At 38.1% G+C, this 15,112-nt stretch overlaps 1 protein-coding gene across 1 annotated transcript in view; it reads right to left on the reverse strand.

Moving 5' to 3' along the window:
* The window catches only part of LOC136687135 (radixin), a 52,762-nt gene that overhangs the window by 17,424 nt on the left and 20,226 nt on the right, over positions 1-15,112 (reverse strand). Inside the window, exons 3-5 of the mRNA XM_066661400.1 lie at positions 7,544-7,627; positions 1,839-1,934; positions 535-657 (exon numbers count right to left, since the gene is read on the reverse strand). Coding sequence (XP_066517497.1) covers positions 535-657; positions 1,839-1,934; positions 7,544-7,627 — 303 coding nt within the window. The remainder of the gene's footprint in view (positions 1-534; positions 658-1,838; positions 1,935-7,543; positions 7,628-15,112) is intronic.

A 15,112-nucleotide genomic window follows, 5' to 3' on the forward strand; every position in this document is an offset into this window, starting at 1 on the left:
ATCAGATTAGGATTCTATGATACAATGATATGCTCCTACATTTCACTCAGGCCTCTTCTACATGTGTGAAATGTGCTAATCATGGATTAGCTTTGAAAACCCCCTAGAACAGTATTTCCCTAATCTCAGTTCTGGGAATTCCACGTCGCGTGAGACAATGTCTGTCAATTAATTAATTAATTAGATAAATCAGACGCGCTGCATGAATGAACATGCAATTATGCCGACCATAGGGCCATAGTTTGTTTTTACCCGTCACTGATTTGATGGCATTTTTTCTTTTTGGTAAGTGAATACTTTGTCAACATAGATAATTAAAAACCTGTTATATAGGAAACAATTAATTGCAACTATAACGAGTATCGTATCAGCCGCCTCTAAGTGCTGCACGCCTGTGGTGTAGTTGGAGAAAGCATTTTAAAAAAGTGGGATTATTCTTTTGTGAAAAGTGCCACTGTTCCAAGATCAGTTACTGAACTACAAACAATCCAAAAAGTTTGTTTCTGAAGGGACACTTAAACTTAGAAACATTACCTGCAGGAAAAAGAGGCGCTGTGTGATCTCCTGGATCAGTTCTTCAGACACATCCTCAGGGAAGAACTTTGCTCTGAATTTGAATTGTAGAGGGTTCTCCTTCTTCACGTCCTGCTGCGTCACCTAAAGAACAAAGACAGTCAAGTTAGGCATTGGTTGCACTTTTAACTTAGCAGATCATGTAACTGGGGAGATCAACTAACAGGTGGGACCGGCCAGGACAAAAATTGGAAAGAATACTGAGGGGGAAAAAAAGTGAGCAGAGATTTATACTCAAGTCCTTTCACATTTGGGCAGACTAAAGTAGTCTGGCCTGAATTTCAAAGATAAGTGACTGGCCTGGGGTCTCCTTCATTCTGTCTTTGTCCTCCACAATTCATGCCTCACTCTTTCATCTTCTACACACTGCACTATCACTACCTCATGGACAGAACTGACCTGAATATTTTCCAGCAGAACTACTTTTTAAATAAAACCTTCGTTAGAGACACATTCGCTGCCTCACACTCTTTTGCCGTACCTTACTTACCTCACTTTACAGAAGAGCCAACACATGCACACACCATTTTAAACACAGAGGCTTAGTTTATTTATGTTCCACATTATATAAAGCTATTAATTAAGGCTACCAGAAGAGAATTTACATCCCTTTGCATCTATTTTCTGATTTACATTTAACATTTATTACTGTGAGGATTTGAAGGCATTTAGCCACAACAACATTAATTGAATTACAGGAATAATTTTGGGTCGTAAACTGTACCAGAATTACTGAAAGGAACTGTGTTTTGGAGCACTGTAATTCAACATCTTAACAGAATAATGCTGTTAGAGAGTAAGTAGGGAGTGAGACGGATTTGAGCTGTGTGCGCTTCAGTTCTCTATTGGTGCCAAACACTGATATGACCTGAAATCTTGATGACAATAAATGATTCACTGCACAGCCCATGCACAAAAAACAATCAGCAAAAATAATCAATAATAAATTCAGTTAAAGATGAAGACATTCAATTTTTGTAGAAACGCTTTAAAAACTCTTGATGAATCCGCTGATATTTGCAATGTGTTTTATCCTCTTTCTTTTATCCTGAAAATACAAACACACTTGGTCACAACACACACTTTTCCCTCAGTGAAGATCTGGTCAGAGGCTTCTTTTCTCTGCTTGGCACTCAAGTGAAGGAAGGTCATTAAACTTCACATCTGAAGCTGTTCTAACCACAGGCCAACTGTAGCTAGAGCTGTGGGACTGGCAGAAGCTGTGGAAAAGTTAAATGAGAGAGAAAGGGATGAAAAAAACTCACCTTCTTATTCAGCTTTAGCCACGTGGTGTAGCCCTTGCTATCTGTGTACTGCAGCCCAAAGAACCAAACTTCACGTAGACCCACTGTCTTGACCACCTAGAGAGAGAGAGGAAAATTAAAAGGTGATCTGAACGGGTCAAATGTTGTTTGGGGTGGTGGCGGCATTTGCAACACTGACATGCTTGTTAAGATCATTCATAAAAGGGTTTTTGTACGACTGCTAACACTAGATCACCCAAAACCACTCCTCTCTGTGTTTATTAATTTCCACTTGCCACAAACACAAGAGAAATCCACCCAGTGTCCATTCCATATTTTTAATTCTTATATAAGTTTTCACTAAGAACAATTTAACTCAATTTAGTTAAAGCATACACAGGATAAAGAAACGTACAGGAATTGGACAATGAAAGTGAAACACCTGGTTTTAGACCACAATAATTTATTAGTATGGCGTAGGGCCTCCTTTTGCGGCCAATACAGCGTCAATTCGTCTTGGGAATGACATACACAAGTCCTGCACAGTGGTCAGAGGGATTTTAAGCCATTCTTCTTGCAGGATAGTGGCCAGGTCTCTACGTGATGCTGGTGGAGGAAAACGTTTCCTGACTCGCTCCTCCAAAACACCCCAAAGTGGCTCAATAATATTTAGATCTGGTGACTGTGCAGGCCATGGGAGATGTTCAACTTCACTTTCATGTTCATCAAACCAATCGTTCACCAGTCTTGCTGTGTGTATTGGTGCATTGTCGCCCTGATACACGGCACCGCCTTCAGGACACAGTGTTTGAACCATTGGATGCACATGGTCTTACTGGTGCAATGTGCAGTTAATGAAGATTGGCCACCAGACTGCTCCAGTTTAGCCATGAAACCTCCCACACTAAAATGACAGGGGTTTCAGTTTCATTGTCTAACCCCTGTATGTATATATTTTTAGCATAGCTTAACTAACATTTTATTTAATTTGAACCAATAGTATTTAATTGATCATTTAACAAAAGCAATTATTTTTATTTAGCAGACATTATGCTAAAAACAAGATATATATTTAGGTTGCTCACTAATATTGTGCATTTTTTAATAATCCCTACAGCTTTAAATGTGAAATCTAAATACAAGTATAGAAAAAGTAATCTATTAGAAGAGTTTTTTGCATTACCTAGCCATTATATCTCAAAACCAACATGTAAAGAATGTTTTCTGTTTTGCAAACCAAGTCTGAATCTGTGGTGACAGCTGACCAGTCAGATATGGTTTAAAAGGCTTTGATGAAGTGACAGACAAGTGCATTACATGCACTTACATACATCCCATATACGGAAAATATTAAAAAGTTACCACTGTGAACATGTACACGTGCATAAATACTTTTCAATCACAAAAGACATTTCTGAAATGTTCCTCTGTGTTAATCTAATCACTATGAAGAGAGACAGCCAAATAAGACAATCCCAAGCTCTAAATGGACAGCTTACAACAGTTACTTGATGAACATAAATATAATAATAAAAAAATACATTGCTATAAGAGGGTAAGAGGGTTCACAAACTGCTCGCTGTCAGATTCTGTAACCAACAACATTCTGCCAAGTAGATCTGAGCTGCACTGAGTGATACTGATGGAGAGACACATTGGAAAATAGCTTGTTGTTTGAGATACTTCATGTAACACTAATAACATCTGTGCAGTACATCAGGCTAAAAAGGATGAGCTTGTTTTTTTATGTAACCAGTTCAAAGCAGTCTTAAGCTGTTCATAAAGTTCCAGATGTGGTTCACAATTTTGTGCAAAGTGGGAACCAAGAGTGTGAAAGAGGGCACAGCACTAGAATTAGAATCACTTTATTGGCCACTGTGCTTGCAAACAGAAGAAATTGTTCTCTGCATTTAACCCAATCCATTGTGAGAGTCAGTATAATGGTTGGACAAGAAGAATCACTTAACTAAGTGACACATATTTTCGTTAAAATTAGAATTGGGTAGTCAAAATATTCCCAAACCCTTCCCCAATCCGATGCCTAGACTATTCCAGAGAAGTAATGAATAATTAATAGACACTTGGAAATTGCAAACAAAGTGGGTGTTGATTAAATTAAAAAATGTTAAAATGAAGGAGGTGGGTTTATTTACTGATCACAAGAGAACAGACCTATCAGACACTTCAAATATATTACAGTCCAAAACTAGCATTCAATATATTACACGGTATTCTCTACAGCAGCATTACACCCCTCAACCTTTCAACACAGCCCATGATCCCCCCCCAAAACAAATGTTTTAGTCCAGTCGTATAGCTGAGTCATAGCCGAGTCTTCAAATTACTGCCCTGAAGACCACACTGGAGAGCTAACTGTCCATGACCTAAAGGTAGCACTAGAGACTAAGCATAAATGTATAAAGGAAAGCATGAGCATACATGAAAGGCCCTGCAATGCTTGTGTGGGGTAATTCATAAATATATTTTTTACCAAATTATCATCGTTTATAGCAATAATTCTAGACACAATATCAGTTTTCTTATATTTACATTATCACCCAAGCTTAGTTATTATTAAATCACAATAAGATGCTGAATAAACTTGAATTTTAAACAGAACCATTATAAATGAAATACATGACTGATACATTGCTTTGAAAAGTATGTTATATAAAAGTAGTTGATTAACTGACTATATCTTTGTTCATAGAGTTATCATTAAAACCTGAAATAAACGTTATAGCAACAATTAAAAACAGTTGCTGTGACTGAAATGGCTACCTATTTACATTTTAATGAGCTAAACAGCACCTTAATATATAGCCTTTATGATGATAATTTGTTTTAAAATGGTGCAGAAATGTACACAGGCTTCTGAAAATACAGTAAGAATCGGGAAGATAGATAACAGTTCAGACTGTAGATTGTTTTTGTCAAAATTGGTTAACTTTAGCTTTTAGATTGCTTTCCTCTTCATGTGAGGATCTATTTCTGCAACCCATTTCCTGGACTGTTCCTCTAATAACATATAAAGTTTCTTTTAGACATAAAATTACAACTCTGTGTTTAAAAAAATAAATAAAAATAAACCCGTGTTATGAATCATGTCTCCCTGTAATTTCTTAACAGAGTGTTTACTGTAAAGTAACTAACAACTGCTACAGGCCATGTGCTGCACCAGCTGAAACAGGCATAAGGGCTGATTACTTTAAATAGAGATTGACTGTGTGAATGCCACTCATTGCCATCTCTACGTTGACAGGATTTATACGGCAGTACTTTCCTACAAAATGTCCCAAAGCAATACTTCATGTCCTAGCAAAAATGGGCATAAGATTGGTGGGAAGTGCACCCTGACACCACTTTCTTTAACAGCAGTGGCAGAGGAGAAGGAGAAGCACTTTATAACTGATCTAGGATTGGTTTCCCCTGTCCAATCCCTGACCTTTACTTTTAATGGCACGTAAACTGCAAGCTGTTCTCAGATCAGTGGGTAACTTGAATCAACATACCGCAGCCCTCCCTCTTCTGCACCATGGCACCACAGCCTGAAATGCGGAATGCTGACCGGGGGAGGCGAGGACAGGCCAGGCTTTCTCTTAAAGCAACAGGTGCATCAAAGAATGTGCTGGAACGGCATTTTTTTTAAAGGGACATTTCAGCCATTTAATGCTCCATAGAGAAGACCCTCCATGGTGGTGGTCATTGTTGCAATAAACTCAGTAGAGCATCTCAGACATATCCAAGACACAAGGTGGATATTGGCAGGTTATGGAAATCCATAGAATGCTTTATAAGATATTCACCTGATTATTAAAAGAAAAACTGTTATAGCAAATGACAAGTTGGTTAAATCCAGTTAACGATAAAGTTACAAGCTTCAGTCGGAATGCTGCCGATTTAATAACAAATAAAGATAAATATCACTGGCCTATAGTTCAGTGGGGACCCAATAGGGATCCATCATATTGCATATTGCACTGAGTTGAGGGGGAATAAACTTTTATCTGAGTGAATCTACTCGAACTACACGCTGCCCATTGTCTGACTGTTACAAGTTTACTCTGTGGAAACAACCACAATCATGGAACAAAGTACAAAACGGGGCATTTCAACCATCAATGTATATACATACACCTTAAAAATAGGAAGCAGACCTAGTAAAGCATCACAGAGTAACAAATTAATATTTTAGCCATTGGCATTAATATTATATAAGTGTACATGTTGACTTTGGCAAGCATCTCAGCAGGGGGGCTTAAATTACATGACCACCAGTGAGACACAATGTTCAAATATATCCATACAACTTCACATTACACAATGCAACACATTTACAATCAAGATATAAAATCTTAAAGCCATTAAACGTTATTTAAAAAACCTACATCAATCTGACTCTGGACCAGATTCCACTTGGTCAAGAGTGACAAAGCACACTTGCAGATTTACAGAATTTGCAGATTTTGCAGATTTCTACAATGGAAAAAAAAGACATCTGGAAATAGCCAATTCCAAGAAAAATAAGCTCCCTAAATAATAAGGTTTCCTGGTCACATGTCTCAACAACATCCAAAAACCAAATGGCGTACTCTGCCCCTTGATAGCAAAAATCATGGCTTCCATTCCATTAACATCATCATTTTTTCTGCACAAGCCAATTCAGGGTTGCGTTCGCAAGAGTGTGCACAGAGAAGCCAATGTACCTCTGCCCCCTACAACATCCACCAGTGCCTCCAAGGAGATCCAAAGGTGCTCCCAGGCCATAACTCAAGCAGAAGGCCTCTAGGAGGAATCCATACCAGATGCCCGAGCAACTACAACTGGCTCCTCTCAACACACAGGAGCAGCGGATTTCTCACCCAATGAGTGTGGCCAGCAAACCCAGCTGAGAAAACTCATTCTAGCTTGTGTCAGTGATCTCATTCTTTCAGTCATTATCCAAAGCTCATGACCATAAGTGAAACAAGGACACTGGCTGGTTAATCGAGAGCTTTGCTTTCTGGCTCAGCTCCACTACAGTCCAGTTTAATGCCCACATTACTGCAGGCACAGCACCTAACCTACAGTCAATCTCACAATCCCTGACTTGTTTCCCAGAACTCAGAAATATATATTCAGTAAAACTTCAAAGCACAGTAATTCATACTGATCTGTGGATCCTGAAATCTATCGGGGAGAAATGCTTTACACTCTCAATGTAAATATCAGCAAAAGGTCTTCCTAGGGATTCAAATTCTTAGAAACTGCAACTTCATAAATAAACTGAACTAAATAATTGTTCATAATCAAGAATTGGATCATATTTATTGTACCTGGTTCTTGTAAAATTATGTCTAGACAGTAATAAATGATAACTAGAAAGCCAGAATAGATATAAATACGTTAAAGTATGTAAAATAGGAATGCTAATGCGAGAAGTGTCATTCGAAGTGAAAGTTTCCAGCCAAAAACTTTCATACAATACTTTAAGATTCGATTGAAAGAGGAAAAAAAAACATTAACACATAAACATGAATTAAGTAACTTAAATTGTGACACTCCTCTAGAGCTTAGCAGAGACTCAGAGTGCACATAGGGAAGGAAGTGGAAATATTTCAATTACAAACAAGAATTTTGTAAATCAACATCTGTTCAACTGAATGATCAATAAGTAAAATGTCCAAGAACGGCTCCATCACAGGGTCTGATACCTTATAACATTATACACGGCGTATAGCACTCACCTGGTCAAAGAGCTGTTTTCCTGTAGTGTTTGGCTGGATGGCAAACTCCAGCTCTGCATCCATCGTAGTCACCCGCACATTGATCTAAAAAACACAAAGGAAACTTGGTCAATCTTCTACCATCACTGAGAGGTTTGTCTTGAATATTTCTAACGCTTTCAATAAATTTGTTCTTAATTTCTAAAATTAACTTAAAATTAACTTTCAAAAGGAGGTCAAAGTAAAAAGATATTATTCAAATACTTTTCAGCATATCTACTAGTCCAGTCCTCATGAAATTTTCACACAATGTGAAGGACAGTTGCTGTGTGCGAACTAAAAATAGTCAAAAACAGATACATGTTTTAATTGGAAGATGACGAAATATCAGCAAATATTTCTCAACTACGTCGGCCGTTCAGCCTCTACTTCCGTGAACATAAACCACACCAATGCAGCTTAGACAAGTTTAATCTCTGCTTTATAAATGTACAGCTAAGATGTGTTCATAAGATCCTGTCGGGGTTCATGACACTGTAGATATAGCTTAAGCTGTGAAGTCAAAACCCATATTTTAACCTATATATTTGAAAAAGTGTTTATCGTTAACGCAGAAAAGGTGTTATGGATGAAGACCCATGACACCGAAAATTGTTATAATTAAACATTGGTCTTCAGTCGTGTGTTATTAGCATGATGGACAAATTTGAAAGGACTTGAAAACCTATGGGTTTGTATAGGAGTCACGCCATTGGGCCAACAAGCATATTCTATTTAAAATAACACACAGCACTGCTTAGTTATGCTGCATTAAATGTTTAGAAAAGATAAATGAATTAAATAAATCTAGACAGACAGATAAGTTAAATAAACCTAGATAGATAGGAAAATAAAAGTCATTAATAATTAAAGTATATTATTAGACAATGGCTTAGGTAAATATAATAATTCTAACACTACATTTAAACTTAAAATAAATAAATAAATAAACAAATAAATTCTTGGACAATGACAAGGCCAGCTGCTTATTCACATGTACACAAAGGTCAGCTTCAACTGGGTCATTCATTCTCTGGCAGCACAGTGGGTGAGTGGCTACGTGTGCCATCAGCTGAGATCAACACAGACACCCAGCTAGCTTTTCCATTTGTTCAGGCAAAAGAACAGTGTGTGTCGGTGTAAATGTGTCACACATGGCATGTCGGTGTCTGTGCACACAAGTGAGTGCGAAAAAGAAATAGGAAAATGTCGTTGAATGGGGTGGGGGGGGTTGTGTAAGGCTACGTTCACACAGCAGGTGAAAATTGCCTTAAATCCGATCTGTTTCGTCATATGTCACACAGATGTGGCGTTTGTGTGGCTCTATGAACAGCACAAATCACACTGAATCATGACTTTTGTTGTTTAATGAGATTTAGGCCACTTTCATTGGAGTTTGAAAGAGACCCAGGAAACGTGTGCTTAGGGAGATAGGAACTTTCATTCACATTTTAATATTCTTTAATTAATTCTCCCATTTTAACACAGAGCTCGTTTTGAATAAAGAAAGGGGAGGTTTTGTGATACAGCTCTACACTCTGGTCCCATTCTTTCATTTCAAAACCTAAAGTGTTTTGTATGAAACAGATGGACATTTCCTCCTGGTCAGAGCCTGAAGCATTGTCCTTTAGCGCATGCGGGTCAGTTTAGGAGTGTGATCTGTTCAGACTGATGTCAGGTATAGGTCACATTATATAGACAGTGTGAACAGCAGAACGAAATCTGATTTGGGCCACTTTTATCTGCTGTGTGAGCGTGGCCGAAGGGTGTTGAGAACATCCTATTTGTAAACACCATTGCAATCGCTGTGGTGTTCAAACATTAGTCCAAATGTTTAAAAACAACAAAAAAAGGAGAGCCAATATTCATAAGTGCTATTAACGTTGGCCAAAACGTTGTAAGCAAAAAGCCAAGTATGTTAATTCAGTTTGTATACATTGTAGCAAATACACAGATCATAAATAAGATATTTCTAATACTCTGGTTATGTGAAACAGTCCTCAAAATAATTAAATTATTTTAATGAAAAGCCAGTTTTTACAGCTCAAGTAAATGGCAGTAAACCAACAGAATATCCAGTAAAATAAATATTAGTACAATGGTGTACTACATCAGTTTGCATACAAATATCACAAATTTAATATATTTTTAATAATAGTAGACAGATTAGCTTTGTAGGATGGAAACTTTTCATTGACTCTTTTTTTTTTTTTTTTTTTTTTTTTTTTTTTTTTTTTTTTTTTTAATTCTACTATAAAAATTACCTGGGCTAATTTCTGGGAGAGTCATTGAGCTGATTTGGCTTTCCTGAGGGGAGAGGAAAAAAAATCCTTTAACACACTTAAATAACTAAACCTATTTTCTATTAACAAAAGTTGAAACGTGTCCAAAATTTAATACACGTGCACTGTTGAGGAAATTACTTTAAACCCGAGCAGGGAAATGTAATTGTCTTCTTCAGGAAATAATCTTTCCACCCACATCTTTCTCATTTGTTTTTTTTATGTATTTTTAAGGCACGCTGCTTTAAGTTTCCTCAGTTTTCCTATTTATATTTCCCCATTCTCTTTCTATTTTTTCTACCAAATTATAAAATGTGGAGTTGGATTTCCTTCTTAAAAAGATGGACAACTCTTGCTGGGGCCATGTTTTCTTTCATTTTGCCAAATATAAACACTTTCTAAAGTCTGTAAACTAGTCATGCACGATATATTGGCGGCTGATATGGGCATATTTCTTTAGTTACGGTTGATGCCTGTAAATACATAACTATGTAAAGCTGTTCGGCGTCTGAATTTATTAGTGAAATACGGTAAACAATTACAAACACTCGCTCTCACACTCTCTCCCTCTCTCATTCTGAGCTGCTTTATGCTGCTCACTCCCTTGCTCTCCAAAATAAAGGTGCTGCAATAATTAGTGCCCCTCTAGAAACCATTCATACGGAATCAGCAGTAAATCCATCCATTATCTGTAACGCTTATTCAGTTCAGGGTCACGGTGGGTCCAGAGCCTACCTGGAATCACTGGGCGCAAGGCAGAAATACACCCTGGAGGGGGCGTCAGTCCTTCACAGGGCGACACACACACATACAGACACTTTTGAGTCGCCAATCCACCTACCAACGTGTGTTTTTGGACTGTGGGAGGAAACCCACGCAGACACAGAGAGAACACACCACACTCCTCACAGACATTGACCCAGAGCGAAAATCTAACCCACAACCTCCAGTTCCCTGGAGCTTTGTGACTGCGACACTACCTGCTGCGCCACCGTGCTGCCCTCCAGCAGTATATCTTTGATAAAAATATAAATTAAATACAACTTTAAAAAAAAGGCTTGTCCTACGGCAACCTATGATTAAAAAATTGTTTTGCTTTAATCCAATGTAAATTTGCTTTAATTACAAAATTATCGGTTATTAATATCAGTATCGGCTACTCCAGGGTGCTAATTATCGGTTATCGTATTGGCCCAAAAAACTTAATTGTACATTTTACCATGGTTATGATTAATGCACGATTATTTTGTTTTTGTATTTTTGACCTTCGTAGTTCATTCACGAGGCTTGTACTGTAAATATATTCCAGTATGCAATATGTGTTATTAAATACTGTATGGGCTACTGAATATGAGCTTATTCCTCAGACACTGTTTTTCTTTGGTACGAGCTGCTGGAGCCGTTTGGTCGGCCTCAGCGTTTATGTTGCTTCCATGTGGCAGATAGGGGGCAGAATCACATGACTAAAGCTTGGTAGCGCGGCTCTAAAGGGACAGTACATGAACACACAGTGGGGACATAATCTTGTTTCTATCGATTAGTTTTATTCTGTTATGTCGATTAGAAAGTCTGAATTCTGATTTCCTCAATATAATCAAATTATTTTATTTGTTTCACTATTTGACCTGAAAAAAAAGCACTAATAATAAAAGTTTAATTATTTGAGGCATGTTTCACAAAACCAGATTGTTCATCTAATGAACAACAATGTATCTGTTCATTAACTACAAAGTAAACATGATTGAAGAACTGACGTGCCAATTCCACAACTTTAGTCAGTGGTAGTATACAACTCATGGTTTATTTAACACTTTGGGTGATAAACATGTTTGGGTGAATTTTGGGCAGACTCACGCTGGGATAAATTCCATTTCACCCTCAAGGCCATTAAAAGTGGTAAATAAAACAGTTTGTTTTGTTCTTTAGTTTTAAAGAATTTAAACACCAAGTCAAAGCCGTGTTTTTTTCTTTTCTACTCTGGTTTTCAAAACACTCTTTTTCGCCATCTCAGCACTCCATGAGGGCAAGTTTTCCACTCCTTTGCATAGACAGTTCCCCCAGCCCAGTCTTGGAGCTCAGTCATTGGCTAATGGTGGCTTTTGTGTGTTGCTTCATGGCTTAGCAAGCATTTAATGGAGGAGGGATGACCTACAGGGCATTCTTTATCCCTCAGTTTGCACGTGCTTTAACATTAGTGTCTAACTTGGGTCATTTTTTGGTGTCCAATTACAGCCTGAGAGTACGCATGTGTGGCAAGTAGCTACCGCTACTTATCACTCTCTCTCTCTCATGCATACAAACACACACACACAAAACTCTCGCTCACACACAGATGCAGGAGAAAGGTGATCCAGGGAGGCGTTCTCTTTGGATTGAGTTACGACAGAGCTGTTGTGCCTCTGCCTCCTCTCTCCGTGTCCCAGAGCTTCCTTTCACCTCTCTCTCTTCCTCTCACCGACATTAATTTCTCATGAATGTTACAGAAAGTGGCACACCATATCCTCTCCCTTTAAAATGACCACATCACGTCAGACATCAGACCATGCCATACTTCACAATACTCTACAAATTCGACAATAAAACAAGAAATATTAAGTAAACTAACCCCCCTCCCCACATGCTGGAACATTTCTGTGATGATTTTTATGCATTCAGGCAAGAAAACGTCAGTGAAGTCTGGTACCAATGGGGGATTGACTAGCCTTGGATCATAAACACCACTCCAACTCATCAAAAAAAGCACTGTGTGGAGCCTTGCGTGTTTAATTGAACATCTGCATCTATAATGGGTACAGAATGGAGTAATTAGAGTTCACTTAGTGTTTACAAACATTGTGATGTCTACCTAATCTCCTTAGAAATAAACAATGAAAAACTTAATACTCACTGTGTTCATAAATGAATTAAATAATCTGATGGTTTCTGCATTTTGTAAAGTAACACACACACACACACGAAATGTGTTGATGCTTAACACTGGGCATACAAGCATAATCAGTCAGACTCAGAAAGAAAACCACAAACCACCTGCACTTTCTACCACTGTTTCTCCAAGCAGTTCCCAACATTAATGAAGAGCACATTCTTATTTCACATCCCTCTATCTTTACTGAACCCCAGACTCCACAGGCATGCACTTCCTCATTCACCAAAGAAAAGTAGGCTTTGTTTATGAGCTACAGCTCAGACGAAACATTTTTAAAAAAGAAAATCATACCAGAGATTAGAAAAGCATTCAAAAACAATGACTGTGGAGACATGGACAGAGCACCTCCATTTCTTACTGTTATACAGAAATAGAGCCAAAACTTTCTACTATGTAATCACATTTGATAGCAGTTGATACCTTCTCACAGGGTTCAGACCAACACTTTACACCTTAAACAGTGTAACATGGTAAAATGGCAATTTCTCTTGGGGTCAAAATATAATCACAGTTATGTTTTGCGTGGACAGCTGTAACCTGGGTTTTTGTTTGTCGTGTTGGAACCAATTTATATCAATAAAGCTCAGGAAAGTACGGCTTGCACTAGGGATGGGTGATATCCACATTTTTCATACCAGCATCTTGAAATATTAAAACACTATATGCCATTACCGTGGGTGGGGTGGCAAAAATAAATAATAAAACAGGCTCCACACTGTTTAGAAGCTTAGCTGGCGAGCTAACGGGCACAGTTTAAATCACACAGTTAGAGGATAGTGCCTCATACCTGTGAGCACAAAGTCGAGCGAAGGGTCTTCTGACTGTTTAGAGCTTACTTCATCTCTCTTTTGATCCAAACTCTGCATTAAACTCAGAACTGCTGTGGGCTATTGGGCTTGTAGCCAGACTTTTTCAGACTGTGACATCACCAGTCAGTGAGCTCTAACAGCGCCCCCTCCCTGTGCACTCCCAAGTGAACTTTTTAACCTTGTTCTTAACCACAAAGAACAGAAACTTGACATACTATGCTTCATTGAAATACTGCCCTCATTTTGAGATACTGTCCACACACACGTCCCAATATTGTGTGAAATATCAACAATCTGACATGACTGAACCTGTTCTTTTTTTTTAATAGAATGGTTGGGCTCATCCTGCTAAACATTCCTATGCAAGTTGTTGCTTTAATCACATTCATATGCACTGAGCTAAGAATGGTGTATTGTCTAAGCTTGTCTTTGACTACCTGTTACAAGGGGAGGTACTGAATTCAGGTCTTGAGTGAACAACAGTGTGATTGTTTGCTCATCCTTGAATTTTAACAAATGTAGGTGGTTGGTCAGATTCCATGGAGGAATAGTAATATAAGCAACTCATTGCTTGAAAATACTTCTAGTTTGGGTATGATGATGATGATAATAAACATGACAGATACAATAAATACTTGTGAGTAATACTTGTGAGCACATTGTATGTACGGCCAGCATTTCCAGAACATACTACATTACATAGCGCAAAGTGTTCTCTGTAATGATATAATCTATTTAACTTTCAGGTAATTTTTATAATACAGGGGGTCCTCGACTTACGACGTTGATCCGTTCCTACGTCGCATCGTAAAGCCCTTTTTATCGGTGTAATTCGGAACATACGTACATACTGTACGTAAATAACATACTGTAAGCACTTATCCTATCCTAACACCTATCCTCTTCGGTCCCAAGCCGCGTAACCGTGTATACTTCCGACGCGCACACCAAACACGTAAGTTCACGTTACGACGTTTACGACGCAAAACCACTTAAGTTGAAACAAGGCTTTATACAGTAAATGGGAGATGTGTCGTAACCACGAAACATCGTAATTTGGGACTGACGTAACCCGAGGACCTCCTGTAGTGCTAGGAAGCTTTGGGGGTGTATAAAGAAAACTCCAGCTCATTGGCATTATTGCAATAGATTACAAAATTAAACCATTACGAGTAACAAGTATGTTGATGTATATTGAGTCTAGCGTTGTGATTGTGTTATTATTTGCAGGGTGAATCCCATTTCTCATTTTTACCTCTACCCCTGCTTTTTGCATGTTATCTTGCCCTTCAGAACCGAGTTATAAGTGGTGAAAATCTTCCCCTACTAAAAACAACAACTTTCAAAAGAAACACACTCCATTGCCCTTCTGCAACGATATCAGAGAAGTGCTACTGGTCTTAAACTTATTTGAATTAAGGGCATTGGATTCATTCAAAAGCATCTAACAATCCTTTATCACCCCCCACTCCTAACTCATTGTGATATGAAGTGGAATCCAGCAACTTCTTGTTTGAACCCTCCAGTTCCACCT

The sequence above is a fragment of the Hoplias malabaricus genome, chromosome 2, assembly GCF_029633855.1.
Source record: "Hoplias malabaricus isolate fHopMal1 chromosome 2, fHopMal1.hap1, whole genome shotgun sequence".
NCBI classification, from domain to species: Eukaryota; Metazoa; Chordata; class Actinopteri; order Characiformes; family Erythrinidae; genus Hoplias; species Hoplias malabaricus.